This window comes from Chelonoidis abingdonii, chromosome 4 (assembly GCF_003597395.2).
Source record: "Chelonoidis abingdonii isolate Lonesome George chromosome 4, CheloAbing_2.0, whole genome shotgun sequence".
Taxonomy (NCBI): Eukaryota; Metazoa; Chordata; order Testudines; family Testudinidae; genus Chelonoidis; species Chelonoidis abingdonii.
This window is the reverse complement of record NC_133772.1, coordinates 62,409,968-62,436,782: the sequence shown is the minus strand read 5'-3', so window position 1 is coordinate 62,436,782 and position 26,815 is coordinate 62,409,968. Positions and strand designations below refer to the sequence as shown.

The following is a 26,815-nucleotide window of genomic DNA, read 5'->3' as shown; positions in this document are numbered from 1 at the left end:
AAGAAATGCTTGTTGACACTTCAGCTTTGGCATGCCTCGACAGAGCACCAATCTCCAGTTCCAACCATGGTGATCACAGCTGGAAGGGGGGATATTCTGTTATATGAAGCTATACAATTCCAGTCCCTATTACAAGGGCATGAATATAGGGCAATGGCAGTGAATACTGGCACTGTTTTTCACAGGCAGTAGTAATTTTGACTGATGTCTTACTCCTGAAGGTCACAAAGACAAAGTTGCTATTGGCACCTCAAAACCATCTGTGCCCATATGCCACTAGCTGATTACCTGCGATGGTGCCAGCTGAACTCATTGCTGAGTGGCAGGGGAAAGCGTCCTTTCATGGAGGAAAAAGGGCACTCATCCCTAGAAATCTTCAGGCAAGGACTGCAGAATATCTCCATGAATGTTTCATTGAGATCTCTCAGAGAGATAAAAGGAACATCCCTATTCACATAAACAAAGGTCCCCACCTCCCACCCCACCCAGCAAGGGAATGAAACAGCAGATGCTGACTCTACGTCTATCCAAGCACAGGACACTGAACCGACATGGATTGTGCAATCAGACTGCCATAGTACTGGTTCAGGAATTTATTTTGAATTTACTTCCTCATTTTTAATTTTTTCCACAGAGTAACAGTCAAACCCCTTGTCTTCTACAGTTGACAATGGGCTAACCGCCATCTTTAAATGACAGGTGGAAGACAGGGAGGAATTAAAGGCAAATAAAACATTGCAAGGAAAGTTGCATGTACAGACTTACCTGAGCTTTCCCTTTCATCAGCGGCCTCACTTGCACTTGCCTGGCAGGACTGGCTATACTCCTGCAGTTTCAAACAGGTCATGGCTCATGGCATGGTTGGAGTCCCTTGCCATGTATCCTTCCTCTTCCTCGCTGTTTACAGCAGGAATCTCCATCTCAGGCTCCTCCAAAGTATACACAGTGACCCAAAGCATGCTGGTGGATTAACCGCCAAGTAAAACATGCAGTTCATTGTAAAATCAGTAGTCTAGGGCAGCACCAGACTTCTTGTTGCCCTCCCTCATCTTGTGGTTTCCTTTGCAAAGTTCCTTCACCTTCACATGGCACTGCTGTTGATCCCTATCACACTCCTTCAGATGCATCCCTTGTGCAATCTACTCGGAGATGTCCGTGTATCTATGGCAGTTCCTCATCTGTGCTTCCACAGTCTCTCCCCCACTCTCTCTGCTCCAATCGGCCCAGAAAACCTGATATCTTCCATCTACTCAGGCAGCAGTGTGTCCAGTACCTGTAATGTGTTCATGGAACCAGCATGGTTGATTGGGCAGTTGCACACAACACAGTGAGCAACTGAGCAGCTCCGGGTGCTCACCAAGGAGGGCAACCAGAAAACGGCATTTCCAAAACAGGCAGGGTTTGTTTGTTTGGTTTGGGGGAAGGAAGGAGGGGCCTGGCAGGGAAGCTTCCAGACTCTGGGACCCCTAGGTAGTGGAATTTGAAATTTGGAGGAAAGAGGTCACTGTCCCGGGGACAGCAGCACAGCTGCTGCAGGACTCTCCAGGTCAATACAGGTTGTGCTGTGTCTACACCTGCAATGTGTGGACCAAAGTAGGTCAACCATGGTTCTACTCCATTCAAGGAGGTGTAGTGGGAAACTTATGTTGGCCAGAGACAAATCGAGCGTAGACACATGCATAAATCAGTCAACACAAGGAGACTTACGTCAACCTAACTTTGTAGTGCAGACCAGACCATAGTTTGACCCAGCTTCTTGCTGCAAGATTTGGCTATACTTGGCAAATAGGCTACCAGCATTCTGTTTTGGAAAGCACACCTTCAAAATTTGTACCAGTAGCCAATGACCAGGTCTCCACTTGAGAAGTGCAACAAAGAATAGTTAGTGCATTTTACTGGATTCTTAAAAAGAACGAACGAAAAGAACGAACAGTATGTAAAGTCGGACAACTTCAACACAAACCCTCAGCCAAAACAGTAGACAGCCTTCATCTGTGGTTATAAATCAAGCAGTGTCAAAGAAGCACTACTTATTACGTTTATTTCAAAAGGTAAGGCTGCCCCTTCATTTTAACACTGCTGTAATTCACATGATGGCTGTAAGATAATCGACACCTTAAAACTAATGAATTTTCATGGCTAGACAGTAGAAAAACAACTTTTTCTTTACAAGTATTGATGTGAAGAAGATACATCTCTACCTCGATATAACGCTGTCCTCGGGAGCCAAAAAATCGTACCGCGTTATAGGTGAAACTGTGTTATATCGAACTTGCTTTGATCCACTGAAGTGTGCAGCCCCACCCTCTCCAAGCACTGCTTTAACCACATTATATTCAAATTCATGTTATATGAGGTCGCATTATATCGGGGTAGAGGTGTATACAGTGACTATTCAGCTCTGTTCTCTTAGAAATGGACATTAAGGCTTGTCAAGTTTAATCAGGTATCAAGTAGCAGTACTTCATATGCACATACCCATTGTATGTGTGTGAGAGGAAAAAAAAAGCCCAAACTAACCCACAAAAGATAGTCACCGAAATTTAATTATTTTATTTTTACTACAAATATGCTGTAGTTGAAAGGTGATCTGCAAACAGGGATGTCATTTCAGAAAAATTCTTCAGAGGGGCAAAAATTGTATCACCATACAGAACACTATATATGATTATATTATATCCTGCAAGGTCTTAGAGGACAGGTGCATGGCAAAAAGTGGAAGACATAATGGAGCATACAAACCTGTGAAAAGTCAGGGGAGAGGAACCAGGGTCTGAGGAGGGGCAAACGCCTCCCATACTCTATAGCAAGTAATGCCCGTGCCTGCAAAGAGGGAGGAAAATGGTCTTGTGAACAAATTTTTGCTCCTTTGGCTCTCTTTTTACCTCAAGATTGCTAATTCGAGTTAGCTCTTGCAGTGTAAGACCTTAGGGAAGAAGGGCACCGGTAGTTTTTAACTCCGTGCAGTAATTTTAGGTAAACACAGAAATATATTTAAAATAAAAAGGCAAGATTCACACACAACTGTATACCTCCAAGAAACAGGGCTTTCAGAAAAGCCCCATATATCTCAATATCAGTGATAACATTTGCAACATTTGGCAACTCGGCAATTATGCCACTAACAGATCATGATTAGACTATCCGTTCATAAACTGTATAGGGAAGAGTTATACATGGATTATTCTGGGTCAATTATATACACTGATTGGCCACCAGTTTGATTGTAGTCTAGATGTACAAATGCCACACACTCACTATTTGTTGTGCTGTCAAGAAAATTTTGCTAGGCATTACTGACTCAGCCTTCCAACTGTGAACTTTAAATAATTAATAATAATAATAAAAATCCAAAACATATGGATTGTAAGTGATGCACATTCATCTTTTTCATCATAAAGAGAGCTTATAACAGTGGATCTCAACCTCTCCAGACTACTGTCCCCCTTTCATGAGTCTGATTTGTCTTGTGTACCCCCCAAGTTTCACCTGTTAAAAACCTACTTGCTTACAAAATCCAATGTAAAAATACAAAAGTATCACAGCACACTTACGGAAAAAATTGCTTACTTTCTCGTTTTATCTGTATGAAATTATAGTTTGTACTGACTTCACTAGTGCTTTTTATGTAGCCTGTTGTAAAACTAGGCAACTATCTAGATGAGTTGATGTACCCCCTGGAAGACCTACATGTACCTCTGGTTGAGAACCACTGCTTTTATACAGTGTAAATTAAAAAACCACACACACACACCCCTTTTGGGGAACCAAATGTAACCATCTTTATTATTAAAAAACACAAATAGGCAGGCCTCCTAACATTGGGAAAGCCTTTGATTTGTTATTTTAGCACATACACCTCTACCCCAATATAACACGAATTCGAATATAACACAGTAAAGCAGCGCTCCGGCGGATCAAATCAAGTTTGATATAACAAGGTTTCACCTATAACGCAGTAAGATTTTTTGGCTCCCAAGGACAGTGTTATATCGTGGTAGAAGTGTAGTGTCTTCACAGGGGCAGAATACAGGCCCCTCAGTCCCTCTGACGCAGAATTTTGCTTTTTCATGAACAATCAACTTGGCAGTGTTGCACCACATTCATCTTGTAACTAAGTAATACTGTCTTAACACATTCAGGACTAAGAAAAGTTAACATTGGAACATTACAACACCGAAGAGGTTCGCAAAATAATGTATTTTTATTAACTAACCAGAGCCTCCAACATTTTTGTGCAAGGACCCTGTCCAATTGGGGGGCCCTGGAAAAATGGGCACCCCACCTCCCCAACCTACTCTGCCCAGACAGCCCTCCTGGCAGGGAGAGGAGTCAGAGTGCAGGGGCTTGCCCTGCTCCGCCCGCCCGGCGTTCCAGCCAGGGAGTGGGCTCAGGGGCTTGCAGCAGGAGTGCCAGGCGGGCAGGTGGAGTAGGGCAAGCCACCGCGCCCCGATCCCATTTCCCCAGCAGGACCATCAGACAAAGCAAGCCACCGCACCCCGATCCCATTTCCCCAGCAGGAGTGCCGGGGAGGGATGGGGGATGCGGGGCTGGGAAAGACCCCACTTGCTGTGGCCCAGGGCCCCATAAAATCCTAATCCTCCCTTGCTCATAGCACTACAGCACATTTGCTATAGATTAATAAAACCTAGGTGTGATACAGGCTAACATTTCACATCCATCTCTAATTTCTTTAGAGAACAGAGAAATTCTACAATGCACTAATTCAACACATCTAGCAGAAGTGTTTCAGGCACTGAGACCTAACGTACTATGTCAAAGGTATAAATTATGTTTCCAAGACAGCTTCAGGCATTGCCTTGTTTGGAATTGCTTACTGAGCAACACTGTTTCTCCAAACAAACTAATGTGCAAGAGGCTAAAGGGCAGTGAAGGTAATTATTGGAAGGAAATCTTTCACTAGGCCAGAAAGGAATAATTAAGCCTGTGAATGCTAAATCACATCATGGAAATTAACAATGAAGTAATCAAGTGTAAATGATGGCAAAACCCTATCTACACAACTCTTGAAAGGAAATTAAGGCAGTGGGTAACCTAGACTATGGTTGTTTAAGCAACACAAAAGTAGCATCCCCAAACTTCAGCATATTCATCTTACAAAGAATAGTGAATGAAGAATAAGTGGTTAAACTGCATTCTGCAAGTCTAGATCCAACATAGTTTACTTATTGCTCATTAATCTCTACAGATAGTATCTTTTTCCAGTTAAAAATGGATAAAATGTGACCAAAGCTTTCCATTTAAAATGCCTGTTATGCTTTCAGACCACAATTGTATTTTAAGAGTTATTTTGATTAATTAAATACAATACATGAGAATAAATGCACTGAGTTCTAGTCAACTCCTTCCTCCAATGCCTTGGGCTACAGTGTGGAAACTTAACAAAAGGCACTTGCGCAACTCTGGAGAGATCGTGAAGAATAGCTGGAATAGGAGTCTCTCATTTTAAGTGAGTCAGAGTTCTGGGGCAAAAAGATCTTTAAAAGATTTAGCAATACACGACCCATAGTAAGTAGTTCACAGTTATTTTCATAGTCCCAGATGCTGTTAGCTGCTACCTTTGGGATAAGCAGTAAATACTCTTTTTAAAAACAAGCAATTGGTGCAAAATGTTGCTAATGTAGAAGGCAGGAGGAACATGTCTCCATATTTCTAATGTCCTAACCATTTGATGGGAGTTTCAAGCAAACAGACTATAAAAGAGTGTTCAGAAGGACTATGATCCAAAGCCCACTGAAGTCAATGGCTTTCGAGCAAGCTTTACAAGATGTTTATGAAAAGAGACCCTGCAGAGGTGTATCATTCAGAAACTGAAAGACTGAAAACTCTTAACAGAGAAACTATGGAATTGAATAGTTGTGCAGTGACCAAGTAAGGAAACGGAACAGCTTTAAGGAGTTTGCTAATAGCCAGGGCCGGCTCCAGGCACCAGTGAAGGAAGCAGGTGCTTGGGGCGCCACGTCCGGGTCTTCGGTGGTAATTCCGCAGAAGGCCCCTCAGTCCCTCTCGTCCTCTTTGAGCTGCCGCCGAAGAGGAAGAGAGGTAATGAAGGACCCACGGCCGAATTGCCGCAGAAGAACGAGCTGCCACCGAAGTGCCCGTCGATTGGTTTTTGTTTTTTTTTTTTCCTCTTCACTGCTTGGGGCAGCAAAAAAGCTGCAGCCGGCCCTGCTAATACCATAGATTAATGCTCAAAGCTGCCTCTCTCTATATATATAAAGACAGAAATATAAACGAGGACACTGGGATTATCTTGTACTCAATGGAGTTCATATTCCATAGGAACTCAAACATGCTCCTGGACAACCAGCAGACAGAGGCGGAAAAATCCTCCGCTCGCCATTGTGCTGAGGATAAAGATTTCCCCCACCCCACCCACAAAAACTGCATTAAGGAGAGAGCACTCAGAAAGAGCCCAAGTGGACTGGAATGTAGTATAAGCCAGTAGCTCTCATACAAGGATCTGGGGCTCTCTGGGGGGCTGCAAGCAGGTTTCAGGGGGTCCGCCAAGCAGGGCCAGGATTAGACTCACTGGGACCCAGGACAGACAGCCAAAGCCCCACTGCATGGGGCTGAAGCCCAGGGTCCTGAGCCTACCACCTGGGGCTGAAACCGAAGCCAGATCAATGTAGCTTTGTGGAGGCCCCTGTGGCATGGGGCCCTAGGCTATTGCCCTGCTTGCTACCCTCTAATGCTGGCCCTGGCTTTATATGCGGAAAAAATAATAGTTGTGACACAGGTAGGTCATGGAGTTTTTAATAGCATATCCGGGGGGGGGGGGGGGGGGGGGGGGGGAGAGGAGAGGCTCAGAAAGAGAAAGATTGAGAACCCCTAGCCTAAGCAACTGTGAGATCGAAGATGGAATAGGCTTATCACATCATTGAAAACAGTCATATTTACAGTGACTATCTCCAGAATTATTACACCACATTGATTCCCCTACTGTCTCAAAATGCAGTAGTTTAAGGGACACCATAATTTGAAACTTAGTCTGCTTAAAAAAAAAAAATCACACCACACACTAGAAGTGCTACACCTCCACCCCTCCAATTTACTGAATTTCATAATTGTGTTTTCCTTTCTTTTTTTATTAAAGCGATTTCTCAGAAAGACTTACGCACAAGAAAATGCCTACACAGAATCAGCAGTGTGCCACAGATCCCTGAAAGATTTAAACACCTATGCAGGAGCTACTGATGGAATCCCTGTATCTATTCCATGCCCCTCAAAGAATCCCGAGGGAATACAATAAAGGAAAGGAATAACTACTCAATTATGCAGGTCCTGGATGATTACATAAGGGTGGACAGGCAAATGCAGGATTTTTTCGAAGACTGCCTGTTCTCTGATAATTCAGAAGGGGCTTTCTACCAAAGAACATTGATACTAATGGAGTCTCCAGCCCCACTGTGATTCCAGGTGACCCTGTATACCCCATCTTTTGCCCCGTCTAATGAAACTATTTCCAGATTACATGAACAGATACAGACCCAACGGTACTCTCAATAAGTATGAGATATAGTTTTGGCAGACAAAGCAAGGTGAAGAGGTCCACTCATCCAAAACGACAGCTCATTAACTAACGTCGCTATTATAGCACTGCCGTGCTGCATTTTACAGACCGCATATATGAAAGAAAAGAGAAAATGTCTTCCAAGAATACCGATGAGGAGACAGCAGCGTTTACAGCAACAGATGTACTTTGGGACAGGCAAGCTGTTACATCCAAGATCAGCATGATGCCCAAATTAGATGTACTCTGGGCATACCTTTTCAAAGCATTAATGGAGATGGAACAGAACTAAATATTACTCCCTTTTTTCCTGTATTAGGAGTCACTTATAACAACATTATCTTCATTTGTACAGTGAGGGAGTTCATGGAAGAGTGATTTCACGCTGTATTGATATGGCAGTAATCACTGACATGTGCTACTAAATGGGTTTAAAAGTTAATATTACACTTTTGATAGGCTGATGCATTTATTTTTCTCTTGCTTTACTATTTGCATTAGTTATGGTAAGGGAATTTATGGGAACACAAATTGATCTTTTGTATTGATACTGAACAGTATGTTCGATGAACAAATTGCCCAGAAAGTACCTTCTACACAAATAAGCTAGCAGGACACCAGTGCCTTCATATCAGCCTCAGGCCAGCTGGCAGCATGCTGTGAGAATGACTCATAAGAGGCCTTTCAGGTGACAGAAGGAAAACAAAATCAACAACATTGATCTCTGGGAGAACACCACAAAACTGAGCTCGACAGTGCACGCAGCATTATTTGCGCAGGTAAGTGGCCTCTGGGAAATATGACCCCTGTGTAGAGTTCAGAAAGCAAATGAGACAGGCCATTTAGGCAGCACCCAGTTTATTGTGAGATGGGATTGGGAAGACTATTTGCATTGTTTGTGTTATTATGCCAGTGGTTCCCATGCGCACTGGAACTGCACCAGAGGAGACTGTCTTGGGGGTTAGCATTGTTTGCAGCAAGCATCACGGATATTTGCATCACAACTTAACAATGTATATTTGTATGTGCGTGAGTTAACATGAACTGCGTTACAGAAGTCTTTGGAGGAACATGCTGGTGGTTAGTGTTCCACAGCCTCTCGTGGATGGAGATAGTGACAATCCAAGCAGATGTTCTTACACAGGATTTGGTATGCATGGCATGCAAAGCCACAGCAATGACTTGTGGCATCACTCCGGATTTATTCTAAAGACCTAACTGGAGGAGGGATAGCTCAGTGGTTTGAACATTAGCCCACTAAACCCAGGGTTGTGAGTTCTATCTTTGAGGGGGGCATTTAGGGATCTGGGGCAAAAAGAAAAAAATAGTTGGGGATTGGTCCTGCTTTGAGCACGGGATTGGACTAGATGACCTCCTGAGGTCCCTTCCAATCCTGATATTCTATGATTCTAGGAATATCCGGAGGCAGTTTGCAAGTGCCAGAAGCTGACTCTAGATGGTTAAACACCAATGCTTTAGCTGGACCTCTAAAAACTATCCAGAGGCTACTACATCGACTAATTTTCCTCTCAAACCCTACTTAAAAACATCTGAAAGTCAGGACACCAGACACTATTGGTCTGGAAGTTAGAAAGCCACTATCTGTGTTACACTGACTCCTTTTTAACATATTTTTTGGGAGGAAGTGGGTGTAAACATGTAGGTAAACTAGCTGGAGTTTTTAAAATGAAATATTTCAGGCAAGAGTAAGTCAAATCAAAATAAATGATTAATTGACCTGGATATCTAAGGGATTTAGTGTCTCCAGTAAACACTCAACACGGTTACCGTGCCAGCAGATTTGCCCTTGGAACAGACATGACTTTTCTACACCTTATGAGACTCACCACACTAGCTCCATAAAATATTAACAGTTTGGTCAATATTAGCAGTTAAAAAAAAAAACAAAAAAAAAGTGTTAAAATCAACAGCAGTAAAAGTATCAAAAGGTAGGACTGTGTCCAACTCCAAACGTCCAGCTGCCACGTTTCAATAGTAGAATCCCACAGTACTGGAACATAAAAAATCTGCATCAGATCCTTCTTTCTCTACTAGATCTTTTCACTCAAAACTTCCATAAAGGACAGTGGGACTTGTGACCAAGTAAGGACAGCAAGATCTGGCCCTGTATTAAGAGTAGCTACTATGCCCGTTTAAAAACATTTGCTTTTCAAAATATCTGGAAGTAAAAGTTCCCAAAAGTATCTATGTCCCATTTTCACATGTGACTTAGCCACTTTTAAAAATAAAGACCCCAGGTAAAGTTTTCAAATAGGCAACCATACATGAATAATTTCTTAAACTACAAAGCACTACCTCTTCCAGAGTAAAAACAAATTATAAAAAAAAAACATGGATTTTTTTTTTTTCTTTCTTACTTATTTTCCCTGAGGAAATCAACAAAACCATGATCTATTGGAGGAATCAGCAAGAGCAGCACCATTAAATGAACACTCATATTCACATTATGGGGGAAATAGGCTTTGTACAATTTTAAGAATTCCTAGTAATTTAATTTTAAGGCATATTACAGACAGTGAGCTTTACCCTGAAATTTTGAGCTCAACAGGAAGAGTGCATGCAGAGAGCTGGCAACACAAGCCTTGCGTAGACACACATACATATTCACGTGTATTGATTTTAGAAATCAGAGACAGAAGAGACTCAAATATCATTTAGTCCAAGCACTGGAAGATGTCATAGGATAAATCATTTGGAAAACAATTCTGTGTAGTTTTAATAAATGCTTCTAGCAACAGATTTCCATCAATTCTCTTGACAACTTTTAGGCCCACTACCCAAAAGATTCCCCCCCTACCCCGCCCCATATCCAGCCCCCATTTTTCTCTGTTCATGCCATTAAGTTCAGCTATCCAAAGGAACTGCCTACAGAACATGAACAGAAGAGAGCTCACCACTACCTTTGTAGCCGTGAGGCCAGGTGATCTTTCCCTTGTAAACTCTTCAATAGGAGTTCTTGGCACGAAATGGCAGCTCTATCCAGCTCTCAGCCATTTTACTCTTTCAGGAAGCTGAAGTTTAGCATACAAAATATTGCAATATTTTGGTTACTGAATAGTCTCTGGCCTTCTAGGTTTATGGTCTGACTATAATTAAAACAACCTGCTAAAAAACCCTTACAGTTAAACTTTTCAGGCAATTATCATGGACTTGAAAGGTTTGAAATTAGAATAAACCACCACCGCAAAACCAGATGACACTGAAGTAGCTTCACCTTGAAAAGAAGCCTCTTCACAGGATGATGAATCAACCCCTCCAGTTATGCTTGGAAATAGAGTTCAAAGTTCTCCAAGGGAAGCATTCCAGAGGGCGGAGTCTCTGGCCTGGAAGGGGCAGTAATCTGGGTGGCGTGAGGGAAAAAGGAGACTAGCAGAGAGTTTTGTAGGATGCAGCTCAGACAGGACTCCCCAAATCTTCCTGAGAGAATTTGTGTGTGTGAACCTCAGCTCATTCAACTTCTAAGGTACAGGTGTGCAAATTTTTTGGCCTGAGGGCTGCATCGGGTTTCGAAGATTGTATGGAAGGCCATTTAGGGGATGGGGTTGTGGCCTGGCCCCCACCTCCAATCTGCTCCCCTCCCAGGAATCCTGCCCCATGCAACCCCCCCTGTTCCCTGATGCCCCCCGGGACCCCTGCCCCATCCATAAACCCCCGCTCTCTGTCCCCTGACCGCCCCTGGATCCCCACTGCCCCATCCAACCCCTCCTGGCATTCCTGATAGTTCCTGGGACCCCTGCCCCATCCAGCCACCCCTTCTCTCTGTCCCCGACTACCCCCCGCTGCTCCATCCAACCCCCCTTCCTTCCTGACTGCCCCTCTCCCCGCCACCACACAGCACAGAGACCAGGTCAGGCCAGGTTCTGCAGCTGTGCTGCCCCAGGAGCAAACAGCCCCGCCATCCAGATCATTGCACTGGCGGCAGAGCGAGCAAGCTGAGGCTGAAGAGGAGGGAAAACAGCGGGGGAGGGGCCAGGGCTAACCTCCCAGGCTAGGAGCTCGGGAACCAGGCAGGACAGTCCTGTGGGCCAGATGTGGCCCACGGGCTGAAGTTTGCCCACCTCTGTTCTAAGGCAACACTCAACTCAGTGAGTTCAAGGATCAGCTCAGATTAATAGAACTATAGGCCCTTTCCTGGTCTGATTTTGAGCATTTGCTAATTAGAAACCAATATGAATTCTAGATCCTGCAACCATGTAACCTGGGAAACAGGGCAGATTCTTTTCAGTTTCTGGGTGTAGGAAGGGAATTCTAAGGGAGTTAAGTACTGGATCAGTCTAAATTTTGCCTAATCTAAAAAGAATCTAGAAGGGGAACTGGAACCAGCAATCCAAATAGGATTCAGTTTTGGGGTTCTGTCATGGGTCTACACTCCAAAGCTGCAGATTAAATAGAGTCTTCACCTTCACCTGTCCATCGTCCATGCGGTGCTGAGCTTGTATTTGGAAAAACTGCAGACCCACCACCATAGTAAGAATTACTTTTAAATTGTGTTTAAATATGATTTTAAATAGCACGAGTACAAACAACATGGAAGAAATTACTGGAAGGGATGAGAGGGGTAAATTCCCTGAATCCCCATTTAACTATTTCACATATTCGGGTGGCAAGTGTTTTCTTCATTCCTCCCCCAACCTCACAATGGGTTCTCTTTCCTTTTGGTGATGAAACAACAGTGCTGTGCCTTGGTTTTCTTGCTACGCTCCTGATGACTGAGCAGTAACCCACTGGATAGAGTGGAATGCAGTAGCAGACTCTCACTTTGTTACCACACAATAGAAACTTTACAGTCACAGTGCCATGTTAGGAAACAATTGGCCCTATTTTGTGGCTTGAAAGGGGACATAATGAATGTAAGGGGAGACAGCCTCCATGACTTGTTCCAGTGGGAACCATGCATCTGTGTTCTTATCTTGTGTATCTGTCAAGCAAATAGCAAACATCAAACGCTGACAACTACAGTGTCCAAATATTTTAGGAAAATTGTCACTTGCTATCATGTGTCATTAAAGATTAAATGAGACCCCAGAGGAGTCTGCTGCTTACTTACATTATTAATATTGGATTGCTGAAATGGATTTGTTCTACATCTGGGATTCTATTCCTACAGCAACACAATGTCATGTGAAATAATAGGACTTTGGCAAAAGCACTTTGATTACTAACAGTAAACCTTGTGGTTAACGTACCAATTTACCACGAAGTTTGAAGCTTGCAACCCTTTGCCCTTACAGCCCCACACCCTGTTTGCAAAGACAGAAATGAAATATTCCATACGTTTTCTGTGTCAGTAACAGGGCTATCGAAAGCAGAGACACATTAGTCTCCCTGCTGAGAGACTGGGTCATGCTATTCATGTGTAACCATGCAGATGTCAAGAAAGTAATGGGAAAATTCTTCAACAAAAAACATTTTTCACAGAACGAGGTTATCAAATGCACAACTCCATTTGCAGCATTATTCAATTAAGCTAAATTAAACAGGTTTGGCAGTATTATTAAATGAATCTAAATTAAGCTGAGTAGCTCTGAGGTCACACAACGTTTTATGATTCAGTGCCAACTGTGTATCATTTAGAAGTCAGAACACAATTTCTTGAAATTTTATGGAGAGACATTCAACAGGCTCATTGTTTTTCTATTGTTAGGTTATTCAAATTTTAAAATAAGATGCTTTGAGTTTTAAAAGGGAAAACTTAGCTAAATAGCCACAGGAACACAGTATACAGCCTTTTGTCCTTTAGGGCCTGATCCTTCAAGGCAATAAGCCCTCCCAGAAGGTGCTTAGCTGCCTCACCTTTGAGTTTGTCTTCATGAGGAAAAAAGGACAAAATTTACAAAAAATAAATTATGAGCGAGCAAATGCTGTAAAAACCACAAAGACAAAACCCTGTTACTGCTAGTGCCCTGTGCCTCCCAGGTGGTGCTCGCCTCTATGCTGGGTCTTTGTGGCATAAGCCTCCCCCTGCATCTTTATATACAATATGCAGGAACCAGTTACTAATTTTAAAAGGTGAAATTCCACAAGACTCATGGCACTTTACTTATATGTAGTACCCGAAGACAGGATCGAGTCCCAAGTATTTTAAACTGCAAGTCAGATGATGCAAAACAGTAGTTTCAAAATGGAAATTAACCTTCACAATGCATAAAACTTATGGCTCAATTCTCAAAACCAACAAATGACTGGAGACTGCTGAGAATTAGCAGATCCTACAGATGTCATTATTAATGTAGTTACAGCCACTGATTTCTGTCCTTATCAAACACTTCCTGAAACCCACTTTTTCCTCAGTTATTTGTCCAACTTTGGGGAGCTTCAAAACAAAAACAAAAAATACATCACACCTATTTTCTTCCTCGGGAGAGAGTTCAGAATGTCAGACTAACTGGCTCCTACTTTGTCAGTAAGACTTTTTAAACGGGATTTTTGAGGCCTTGACAATCTTCTTGGAGTTTGGAAGGGAGAGAGTGAGGCACATGTTGACAGACTTATGTAACCTGATGATCCCACATAGACAGTCTTACTGTTTGCAAATCCATACCACATTTATATTGATAGAATGCCATGTTGAAGGATCCCAAAGCACTTTACAGATCCACCCATCTCTGGGGTGGGACACAGCAAATGATTAACATTAAACAGTAATTTAGGACAGGGCAAAGACCAAAAGACTACAGTGCAGCACTTCTATAGCATTTCACCCTAACCATAAAAATACAGACAAGATCTGAATTACAAAATTCATCTTGATACATATTAAAGCATCAAGCTTCCACAATCATTATGCCACGATATAGTAAAATTCTTCTATCCAGTTGTATCAAATACTGCATTCAATCAGTTAAGTGCAATGAAATGACAATTTAATATTTTAACTGTACATAATATACTGCTCCAATCTCTCATTATAATATACATTACTTTTCAGATGTCCTTATTAAAGTAAGTTTCCTCAAGTAGAAATTGAAAATCAACACAAGAGTTAAAAAAAAAAAAAAACACACCACACACACAATACAACAAAAGCAGTTTCACTTTATCTCTGTCAGTACATAGAGTCCACAATATTTCAAATGTGTCAGTCTATGTTTCAACTAATGTTTTCTCAACAGCCAAAATGCACTGAACAAAACACTCCTTTAATGGGTTGGTTTCATATTAAAAGCTCAGCTGACTTTTTGTGGTTTTACTAAGCCCCAGGGCACCATATCAGTGTGCAGATATAGGACAATGACACATCTAAGAAAAAATGACATATATAAATTCCAAGTAGACAAATACAAAATACCAGATGCATGAGGTTGACAAAAAACAATATCAAGTGATTTTTTAAAAGTAAAAATCAGTTTTCACAGATGTCATACTCCAGCCAATTGGAGAAAATATGCCAACACCATCACCTGTTCAGAAACAATAAGCTTTTGCTTTCTTAAACATATGTTAGAATATTGCTATACCCCAGTATATAATGATGTCAGTTGTCTGCACAAAAGACCCTTTTATACAATAAGAAAAATTGATGATGGACTACACACACAAATTATTGTCACATGCATACAGTAAACAAACAAATATAGAAACATTTTCTTTTCCAATCTGTCAGTTGTAGTAATCAGTGTTAGCAAGAGATGGTAAAATTATTATATGACATGAAAGTCAACAGGAGTAATAGCAGCTCAGCACCTCTGAAAATCAGGTCACTTCTTTTGCCAAGCACACCAGATGCCATCTCAGCATTATTCCCACCAGGCACTAACAGATGCAGTGAACTACACCAGTGCTTCTCAAAGTCAGGCCACCGCTTGTTCAGAGAAAGCCACTGGCAGTCCAGGCTGGTTTGTTTACCTCCTGCGTCCACAGGTTCACCATTCCAGGCCAATGGGGGCTGCAGGAAGGGCGACCAGCACATCCCTTGGCCCACGCCACTTCCCACAGCCCCCATTGGCCTGGGATGGCAGACCGCGGCCAGTGGGAGCTGTGATCAGCCGAACCTGTGGACATGGCAGGTAAACAAGCCGGCCCGGCCCGGCCCGCCAGGGGCTTTCCCTACACTAGCAGCAGTCTGACTTTGAGAAACAATGAACTACAGTACATTCTACACAGCCTTGATATCGTACCATCAAAAGGAATTTAGCCAGTTACTTCAATGTGAGATGGGATCAGGTCCTGAAACATGCGTTCTCAAACATTTCCAGAGTGAGGACAACACTAAATCGTGACAGAGACAACCTTCTCTCCCGTTCAAAATGGTATGGGCAAGCTTCCTCTCTCATTCATGGTGACATAAAATCTAGTGGCAGCTAAAACAATTGCTTACATACCAGTAGGAGAGAGATTAGGAAAGCATTTAAACCATTTTTAGCTGATTTGTAATGCAATTTAGCAGCTGGAAATAATGAAGAGCCAACTTCATGGGACCAGACATCCCTCTACAGATCACAGATTGAGAACCTCTCATTACTAAATAGCAGTAGGTTGTGTGTGTTTTGTTTTTGTTTTTTTTTGTTGGAGGGGGGTGGGAGAGCAGACCAAGCATGCCAAGAGGCAAATATGAAAGATGAGGGTAGGCAGGCTCCACCAGCAAGATTCAAGGACAAAGTCCAGATGCATATGAGGTGCCCAGCCCAGCTGCTGGGGAAGTCGCTGGGATTTCTAGAAAAGTGCTGCCCCTTAAACTCAAATTGGGGTCTCTCTTTTATATCAGGCTTCTGCAAATAGGTGTCTTTTTAAGTTTGGAGCTCATCTCTTCTCTCTCTCTCTCCTGGAAGTAAGGAGCTTTCTGTCTCCTCCTTCTGTCAGTCCAGTCTCGTGAGTGTAGGAAGACTTTCTGGATACTGTAGCCTCCCTCTCTCTACACCTCCCCTGCAGTGAGGGTGATGAAGAGAAAATATTTCTGCTATTCTAACTCTCCTCTGGCCTCTTTCAGGTTCTTCATCTTGTCTATGAACAAATCCAATATCCTCGCTTTTTCCAGGTGGCAACAGCATAGAATTGACATGATTTTTGACAGTTTCACCACTGCCTACAGAATTCAGAGGGCAAGGGAAAGCTGCTCAGTCTTGCTAGTTTTCCAAAGCCTCAACGGAGTGAAATTATGAGCAGCAGCAGGGGCACTGGTGCTGTCTGTAGACCCTCCACAATACAAATACTGCACCAGCTTACATTTGGTTCCCAGTGAGAAGGTAATCTTCACTAATGAAGGCTAGAAACTGTCAGCCTGCTTTCCCAAGGGACCAAGAACACAGTAGCTTTCTTTCACCTTACAAGGAGGTAGGAATGCTTTGCCCTTCTGGAATCTAGCCAGTAACTTTCTCCGTGTACATAAAAAAACAGGGAAGTGTCTCATGAATGTTTTTTTTAATGCCTGAATTGCATCCTCCAGTATTTTTCATGTTAAACACATATTTACTAGTAAAAGTCTATCAAGGGTTAAAGGGAATGATTTACCAGTACAAACTTGTTTTAAATTAACATTCTGAAATTTTTCACACAGCACACTGATTTCCATGCTCCCTGAAGTCATGGTTCTGAGCCTCTGCTAGTCAGCATCAAACAAGAAATGACATATGGCTGACAATAATGAGCTCAAGGTGCAAAAATAAGTGTCAAGTGACTGACAAATTAGACACTGTGGTAGGGCACTGATTTTTGGGGAGAAGGGGAGGCACACAAGAATTTTGTTGCCAATTACACATTTTACACTACTTTTCCTTAACACCTAAAAACCGTAAAAAAAAAACCTCTACCTTCTCGTGCAATACCTAGGACTTCATATTTCTTGTAGAAGAAAGAAGACACATGAAAAAAATACATACTTTAAATGCACTAATCTTGCAACCAAATCAGCTTGAGAGACCCTCAGGGTCGCTCCCCACAGCTGCAAGGATCTGCTACCTGGATCGAGTTGCAAGATCTGGGCTGATGTATCTGTTCTAGTGTTACTAGTAAGCCCAGACCCATGAAAAGTCTTAGACTCTGCATGGGTGCAGAGCACAATGGTAGCAGATCAAGATGTATTGTGACTGTTTTGTTTTGTTTTTAGAGTCCTTTTAACTCTTCGCCGTTTATGCTGTTCTTTTAATTTTTGTTAATGAACAATGAAAAATAGATTAGGCAGTTTCATTCTTGGTTCTCATCCATTAACACAATGCTAGAATGTGGAAGGTGGGGAGAAGAAAATATTTCTTTTTAAAGCAAAATAGTGTTTTTATTGTTGTCAAAATTATGTTATGTTTGTGTGGTCTGTCTTTTTCTTTAAAAAAGCATTTTTAAAAAAAAAAAAAAAAAGACAACAACAAGGCTTCCAGACACTGCCGTTTTAAAGAAAAAAAATGAGTCTTTCATATATGAATAAAGGTGGACTTTATCACTTATCACAGTATCTAGCATAGGCAAGTGAAAAATTAAACAATGCGTAACTGCAAAACCTTCAAACCTATAATGAGATATAATTTTCCTGAGATAGAAAAGCCTTAATTATGCTACATTTTCCAAACTGAAGGTCATGCCTGGCCATCCTTAATTTTCAAAATATTCCCTCTGTTAGACAATGCTCATTGCACCTAAACAGGCTCCTCACCATTCTGATGCAACAGTAACTGATCCATAACATTACAAGGCAATGCCTTGTATCTGACACATTAAAAGAGAACATCTTAGGTCTACATGCTACCCCACGATCGGTTTCAGCTGAATGCTACATAAAAATTCCAGATTTAAAAAAAAAAAAAAAAAAAAAACAACCAAAAAACTCCACAACATTCAGTTATAAAAACACATGTTTCGTTGGAGACAGCAGGACTAGTCAAGTGATACTATAATCCTGCTGAATATATATATAAACTCAGCAGAAATAGCCCAGTTGGACCAGATTCAGGTTCAATACCTTCTTCGAGATGAGTACAAGAACATTACAAATCTCCAAGAATTAATCAACTCCTTACAAATACAGAGATACCAATTTCAAATAGCTAGACCAGGGGTCGGCAACCTCTGGCATGCGGCTCATCAGGGTAAGCACCCTGGCGGGCCAAGCCAGTTTGTTTACCTGCCGAAGCAGCAGGTTCAGTTGATTGAGGCTCCCACTGGCCGCGGTTAGCCGTCCCAGGCCAATGGGGGCGGCAGGAAGCAGTGGCTAGTACGACCCTTGGTGCTTCCCGCAGCCCCCATTGGCCTGGGACAGCGAAGCGTGGCCAGTGGAAGCCGCAATCGGCCGAACCTGCCGACGTGGCAGGTAAACTAACTGGCCCGGCCCACCAGGGTGCTTACCCTGGCAAGCCCTGAGCTAGACCCCGCTTATTAAAAAAAACCTCAACATTTTGATTGTGAAGCTGCAGAACAACTGTAGAAAATACAGTATTGGAACTGATGGCTTTTAAAAGCCATTTACCCTGACTTTGGCAAATAGCAAAATTAGCATTTCCTTTTTGAATGTCTACTAGAAAAAAAAGACATTTTTTTCTTTTGTGAAGTGATAGATTTGGAAGAAAGGGAAGATTAACCCAAATATGCACAGTAAGAATGGAGTGCATTTAAAACAAAATTAGGCAGCAATTGTGTTTTTTCTTCATGCAGGGCGGAGAGCAGAGAATAAAAACCAATGCAAACAAACGTGAAATGGGGCAGTCAATTATTTTTTGTCAAGGTCCAAATTTCTTGGTCTAGGTATAGCCAAGGTCCAGACTTCAGAGAAACATTTTTCACAACGCAATAACAATCATGATAATAATAAGTAAATAAAATGATTTCACAGCCCATTCAAAGGTGTTTGGCAGTCCAGATTTTGCCCACGATCCACCTATTGACTACATTAAGATTGTGCCAAAGCATTTGGACACTAGAATGCTTATGGTCTTGAAAACATACACACAAAAATTGGAAAAACAGTAAAATTAAAACAAAGTAACCAACCCCCCAAAACTTCAAACACTCTCAGAAAATCATTTTGTTTGAAGAAGTTCTTGGGAAGTAGGAGGAGTGGAATACTTGCAATTTTAAGCTTCCAAATTTTTCCGCAAATCAGGAAACAAAATGCTATGTATCCTGACAATCACTGGCAAGAACAAGGATTATATTTATGGCTAAGTAATATACTTTTCATTTTTAAGATTCTGATGAAATACTATATTTTATTATTTAAATTGGCTGGGATTTTCAAAAAATAACTAGCGATTTCAGAAGCCCAACTATGTCACCTGGAAAGAGCTTGATTTTCAGGAGGTATCAAACATCCACCCCGTGAAAAATGAGACCTAAAGCGTCTGAAGTTGGGGATCCAGATATCCAAGTTCCCGAAGATCACTAATCACTTCTGAAAAATATCAGCCAATGTGTCTCCACCCTGGAGACCAGTATTAGACTTGAAAAGTACAGTATTTGCGGTTAAGTAATACCAGCAGAAATATAAAAGATGCCCTCAGCATAACTTGCTTTGACCACATAGAGAATGTTTTTTTTTACATAACATATTGCCAGGTCATTGACAACATGTGTAAAATCAATAGTGTACTGCAGGGTAAACTTCTCATTTAGGGAATATGGAGTTAAGTTTAGGTTAGTTTATCCACTTCTTTGGTTACCACTACACCACTGAGTAAGATCATGTCAAAGAAAAAGAACACATTGCATCAATTAAAACAACAACAAAAAGAAAAACCCAACTCATTAGCTTTCATCTTAACATTACTGCTTTGGCATAATCAACTTGCTAGACAACAGTTATTTTGCAACAAAGCAAAGCCACAAAGCCTATGATCAGAAAAAAAACAAGCAGCTGATTGTGTAATTCTGACTTTGAAACCCAACTAAGTTTTACCCAAAAAATAGCTCCCTACAGTAACTGTATCAGAAGTCTATCTCCTCTCCTGTTCCTCCTGATTGATACCCACTGGATTCACCCCATCTCACCTGCTCTAATCCCCTCTGTTTGTATACTTCTTCCACACTACTCCCTTCTCTGTCTCTTTTTCCCAGGCTGCCTCATTCATGGAATATCATCCAAAAAAAAAAAATTCCCTGTTCATCAAAACACCAGCCTTCCTCATTCAAATGAATCATCATCATCATAACAATAACAACCTTCCATGTCACCCAAAAGCCACGAGATATCCCCCTTTAAAAAAACAACAACAAACTCTATTATTATATGTTTAATGGAAACATCCTGTTCTGCTCATACCATAACTGAGGGTATGTCTTCACTAGCCATGTTAAAGCACCAGCACTGTAAAAAAACAAACAAACAAAAAAAAAAACAACCCACCCCTGTGAGGGGAGTAGCTGGTGACTGTCTATACGGCCACTTTATAGCGCTGAAACTTGCAGCGCTCGGGGGGAAGGGTGAGGGTTCATCCAAGCGAGAAAGTTGCAGCGCTGTAAAGTGGCAGAGTAGACAAGGCCTAAGTAACTAGATGATCTTATTATTGAAACCCCAGTCCATCCTCCCCTCATCCCCAACCCCTACCATTGTGTGGTATTCACTCATTTTGTCACATGTAAAATTAGACTGTAGACACTCCACGGCAAGGGACTCATAATATCCATTAGACTCTATGAAAAAAAACACATTTTAGTGAGTCGTACAATAATAATCAAGTGTAATAAAATAATGGATGCACTGCAAACAAAACACACCAACAGGAGTACCCAATCTACAATACTCAACTGACCATTGTAAGGTACCAGTACAAGCAGAAATAGGAAGAGACAAGAATGCAAATGGACATCCACCTGTGGTTCTATTCAAGCTAACGTGATATGGAAGATCAGAGAATACATCAGTATATTTTTATATATATAGGATGTTACATTAAGATTACACAGTTAAAAGTTATCAAGAAATGCAGTGTAGCCGTAACAATGTTGGTCCCAGGATATTAAAGAGACAAGGTGGGTGAGGCAATATCTTTTATTGGACCAACTCCTGTTGGTGAGAGACCTACAGAAGTTGGTCCAATAAAAGATATATTATCGCACTCACTTTGTGTCTCTAACATCAAGAAATGTAAATTCTTGCAGGGTACAGGGCAGGTAAAAGATATGGTCATTGTTTGTCTAGAGACCAAGGTTGGGTTAACAAGGCAGCAGCACATCACCATGGCAGTTTCTTGGACAAAACAAAACCGAAACTTAATTTTGTTTCTAAATGAAAGTTTCAAATTCACAGAATATCAGGCTCAGATGATGCTTACCAAGTGTGCTGAATTTTCTATGGCTTATAAAACCATTATTCTGCCTTTCCCCCATATCCAAAACTTGGGAATGGCTATGCTTCAAAACGGGGACTATTGAAATGCAAAGTTTCAAAAAGCAGCCATTGTTGAGTTCTGTATTTGAAAAAAATCAAAAGCAAGGACAATAATTGGCATGCACATGGGCACTATTTTTAACTCTTGCAGAACAAAAGAGCTGAAAGGATTTTGGTCAGAGATAGACTGCCCAAACTACCAAACACACATTGCAGTATATATCACATCCCACCTTCAAACAGAAACCAAGTACGGAATACATCAGTCCCAGAAGTGAATTTCTGGAATCTTATCAGCATATGAAAACAGGGAGTTACAACTGAAAGAGTTTGGCAACTATAGCTATATTGGGTTCTAATTTTAATAGCTTATAACCACTTCTGGACAATAAAAGCAGTCTCACAGATATACAGGGATGCTAGTCAGCCTAATAATCACAACCTCCGAGCTCCTTTCTCCCAAGAATCTTGAAGCACTTTACAACGTTTGTCAAGATCCCCATTTTACATATGGAGAAACTAGGGCACAGGGAGCTTATTAGCAAGTCTTAGGGCATGTCTACATTGCCCTGGAATTCCAACTACTGGTGCGTGAATAGCATTGCGCACCAAAGTGCTGCGCTGTAACTCCCCCATGTGGATGCTGCAGGTGCGAACTAATATATTCACAGTTTGCATTCATGTAGTCCTCCTTCAAATAGGACTACATTGATGTTAATGTGAAGTAGGAATCTTTTAGTCTGAGCCTCCAGCAACTAGGGGAGTTACAGCATGATACTTTACTGAACAATGCTATTCACATCTCCATAGTCTGAGACCATGCCCCTAGTTTGCTCAGTAACAGTGGCAGAATGAGATCCCGGTCCTCCTGTCTTCCATCCCCCTGCTCTAACCATGACAAACACTGCCTTTGCAAATGAAACACAAGGAAAAAGCCAACTCCCAGTATTATATGGTACTGCTTTGCAGTCTTACTGTACAATATACCTAAGTCAATGAATAAATTACTTTGCAAATATGCAACTTCCTGCTAACAAGTAAAAGACTCCTAAGATTTCAGGCTCAGTAATCTGCTCTACATAATCCAAACGATAAAAATATCTGCACACATGGTACACTTCTACCCCAATACAATGCAACCCAATAGAACATGAATTCGGATATAATGTGGTAAAGCAGCGCTCCAGGGGGGCGGGGCTGCGCACTCCAGCAGATCAAAGCAAGTTCGATATAACAAGGTTTCACCTATAACACAGTAAGATTTTTTGGTTCCCAAGGACAGCTTTATATCGGGATAGAGGTGTATATGAGAGAAATGGGACGTGTTTTGCTAAGGTACAACTGATGAACAAGCACTGGGAAAACCCTGGTAGTTCATACTAAGAACCAGGAGACCCTTTACATATTTATGAATTTCATGAATAAGAAAGTAAATGAACCAAAACACACAGAAAAATAAAGACTATTTCAACAAAGTATATTCTGCTCATTTACTTTTGACAAATATAGTTCAGTATTGATTTATGAGTATGTATCATCATAATTTGCTATAATGTGCACTAATATATTTTGCAACATTAGGGAAGCTTTAGTAATACAAAATCTCATTACAGCCCTCTGCTATTAAAACTTTGCTGAGAAGTGGGGTAAGCCTGGCATGTTTTATTGTGAAACTTAATAGGTTTGTGGATTAGCAAAACTCTATCCTATTGAAAGCTGTAAATCCCTGTTCAGTCATCTCACTACACAAGGGAAATGTACAATTAAAAGTTTATAATAGAATTATTGAATATTTAACACAGATGCCAACTGGCAAATCTTGCCTAGAGTGCCAACTTTCACAGAGGACTTTAAAGAAACGATCCAAAGAGACAACCTAGAGGTTTACTATGAAAGGAAACTGATTAACCAAATTCAGGAGACTATTAAATCAAGGTAAATAAAGCTGTATTAGAGATAAAAATTCTCTCATTCCACATTATAGACACAATATTTTGAACAAATTAACACTGTGTGCTTAATTAATAACATCTGCCTACACTACAGACCAGACATGATTTTTGGCAGAGGAATGGTTAGTATTGTTTATGGATGGACTACCTAACTCACCCTCAAAAAAAAAAAAAAAAAAAAAAAGAGCTTGAAATGTTTGCTGGGAGCAGCACATCTAATTCACTTGCTAGCTAGCTAAATATACTCTGAATTAATATGAGGATGTTTCAAAGGATACAAATACTTGCCCTCTCCATATTTCAAGGTGGCATTCTGAATTAAGGCAGGTAATGTTGTTGCTATATTTACCTCATGTTTAGCATTTACCTATTGTATTCTTTTTCCTCATTTCTATGCAAACCATCTAATCTTCCTTGGCCTTGCATACCTGAACAGCGATTAACATTAACCCTTGAACTTCTCTGTTTCTTTAAGCAATATGATATTACTACATAATTCCATTTTCAAATATAATAATTGAGAAGGCTGGAGGTGAAGGACAAAAACCATCATTTGGCATATTCTGCAGGTAGTCGGTCTCCTGCCATTCTAGATACTTAATCAGAACTCCACTGCCTGAAGTCTATGCATGTCTTATTGTTTCCTTTTTCAGCTTTGGACCTTGCAGAGGCAATGTAAGTACAGTAAATAAATCTGCATAAGAAATGTCAATTGGGGAAAACCATCTCCTGCTCTTGACTGATACAAACAGATTTGTGGATTTCTACAATTTTTTAGAAAATCCTTCTGCAACCGCAAATGCTTACAATCCAAACATTCAAAGGGAACATGCCAGGTGCTTAGGTACCAAGTTGATAAACACACTTTAGAAATGCCTAAGAGAGTTCCCAAGTAATTAACAAAAAAACAAAACACACCATTAAATGTACATAGCATTGCTTATTTTTTGTTGTTCATAATACTGTGGTCTCCTCTTCATAAGGCTCTGTTTAACACACAGAAGGGTCAGTTGGTTATATTGAGATCTTAGAGCCAGCAAAATCAAGGTATTTGCTCAATAACTATGCCTGGATTAATGGATGAGGTTTTTTTCTGTGTTTTTTTTAATTTATTTTTTTTTAAAACACTGATTGTGCTTGAATCCCGGTGTTTCCTCACTCAGCATGCCCAAATTTGGCAGCACAAGAATACTGTCTTATTGATTCTGCCTTGCCCTTACCAGTTGATGGTGTTTGCTTGTTGACTGGGAACGGGCATGCACCAATCAGCAGGGTTTGGGGTTCTGTTTGTTTAACACACACTAAAAAGGTGTCTACCCAGATCTGCGAATCCCCGGCCTTAAGACACCAAAAGCCTGTAGGATGGGGACAAGGACCTACGGATAGAACGAGGGGTCTATTTCTCAGCGGAAGGGGCTCTATTAAAATAGGCACAATATCTCTTCTCCGCTTCCTTCATCGGGGGGAACAAGGTAGTAATAAGGTAAGGGCCACCTTTCTCCCACCTATTTGTCAAATAGGATGCAAAGCCAGGGAGAGTTAAGATCACCAAAAAGACGTGCAGAAGGGCTGTCTGGGCTCTAAAACAAATCTAAACAAAAAAAAAAATCCCGAGTTTGTTTTTGAAAGCACTTAGCATTAACCTAGCCCAGCCCCAACCGCCCAGCCGGTCTCCATATCCTGCCACACTAACAGGTAGGGCAGGCATCTGCCCAGGCCATGCTGCCAACACACCCACCCGGGAAACCTGTTTGGGAAAGCCTGGAGGCAAAGGGGGACCCCTTCTAGTAAACCCACAAACACCCCCGTCTCCAGCTCCCCCCGGACTTACAGGGCGTGGGTGAAGGCGCTGAGTCCCTCGGGCACGGCGGTCAGCCCCCGGCCGGAGCAATCGACTCCTCCGTCCCCGTCGCAGCTGCAAGAAGCCGGGCAAGGAGGAGGGGAAGCTCCGCCGCTGGGCCCAGCCGAGCTCCCGAAGCCCCAGGCGAAGAAGCCGAGCAGAGCCAAGCACCGCATTGCGAGCCCCTCCGGTGCGTGCGGGAGTCTCGCTCCTGGGAGCGGCGAGGCTGCCGGGGCTGGGTCCCTTCGCAGAACGATTTGTCCCCCGCGCCCGCTGCGAGACGCCTCTCCGGCTGCCCTGGCCCCGCGCGGAGCCGAGCTGAGTCCTTGTTACCGCAGCTCCCTCTCCACCTCCGTGCCCAGCGCAAGCGGAGCGGCTCGCCCTCTCTCCCCCTCTGGCTTCCCCTCAACACCGTGCACAAGGAGCCAGCACTTTAGCGTCTCTCCCTGCTCCCTCCCGCTCCATTGAAAGGCAGCAGCTCCCTGCCCTCTGCGGGGCTCATCTCAAGCTAGCAGGTAACGTGCGCTGCGCTTTGCCTCTGCCGTGGCGCTCTCCCTCTTGTTGCTGCTGCTGTGCCGTGTTGCAGTGCCTAGGAAGTGAACCGTGCAGCCATTCCAGCTCCTGTCTGCCTCGCCTACTCCACTCCCCTCTTGCCAGGAGCCAGACACACCAGTCCAGCTCCGCACCCTCCTTTTCCCTTCTAGGGTTGCACAGTGTCGGGGCCCCGGCTGCAGCTCTATGCAAATTAACTAGGTGCGTATGCGGAGAGTGAAGCCGGCGCCCGCATTGGTGCAGAAGAAATCTGAGGCTGATTAATATGCAAAGAGAAGCCTAGCAGCAGCCAACGGGCGAAGGGCGCCTTGGCCTCTTTGGTAAGTGGCGCACTTGGTGGGCGTTACCCCGACAGATGAGTGACAAGGTGGTGGTTCAAGTGGAATCCCTGAGCTGGCTGAATTGGTGAGTCAAGGTTGCACACAAGGCAGCAGAGGTGAAGGTAGTGGGGTGACTGAAAAATGCAAGCTGCGAGGAGTGTGCTGAAACAGAAGTGAATTCATAGAAATTCGATTCATCTTAATTAGGGTAAAGGAATCCATTAAAATTAATATTTTAAAAATCAGTTTCCATTTCCTGCATGATGTGGCACTTTAATTTGGTTTTAATTATTAAAACCAAAAATTGTTTTAAAATCTGATTTTTTTCAATTTTTGTTTGTTTAAAAAACA

At 42.1% G+C, this 26,815-nt stretch overlaps 1 protein-coding gene across 1 annotated transcript in view; it reads right to left on the bottom strand.

Annotated features, from left to right (window-relative positions):
- Nucleotides 1-26,423, bottom strand: part of LGR4 (leucine rich repeat containing G protein-coupled receptor 4) — a 140,884-nt gene extending 114,461 nt beyond the window's left edge. Inside the window, exon 1 of the mRNA XM_032770850.2 lies at nucleotides 25,584-26,423. Coding sequence (XP_032626741.1) covers nucleotides 25,584-25,768 — 185 coding nt within the window. The 5' untranslated portion in view covers nucleotides 25,769-26,423. The remainder of the gene's footprint in view (nucleotides 1-25,583) is intronic.
- Between the last annotated feature and the right edge of the window lie 392 nt (nucleotides 26,424-26,815).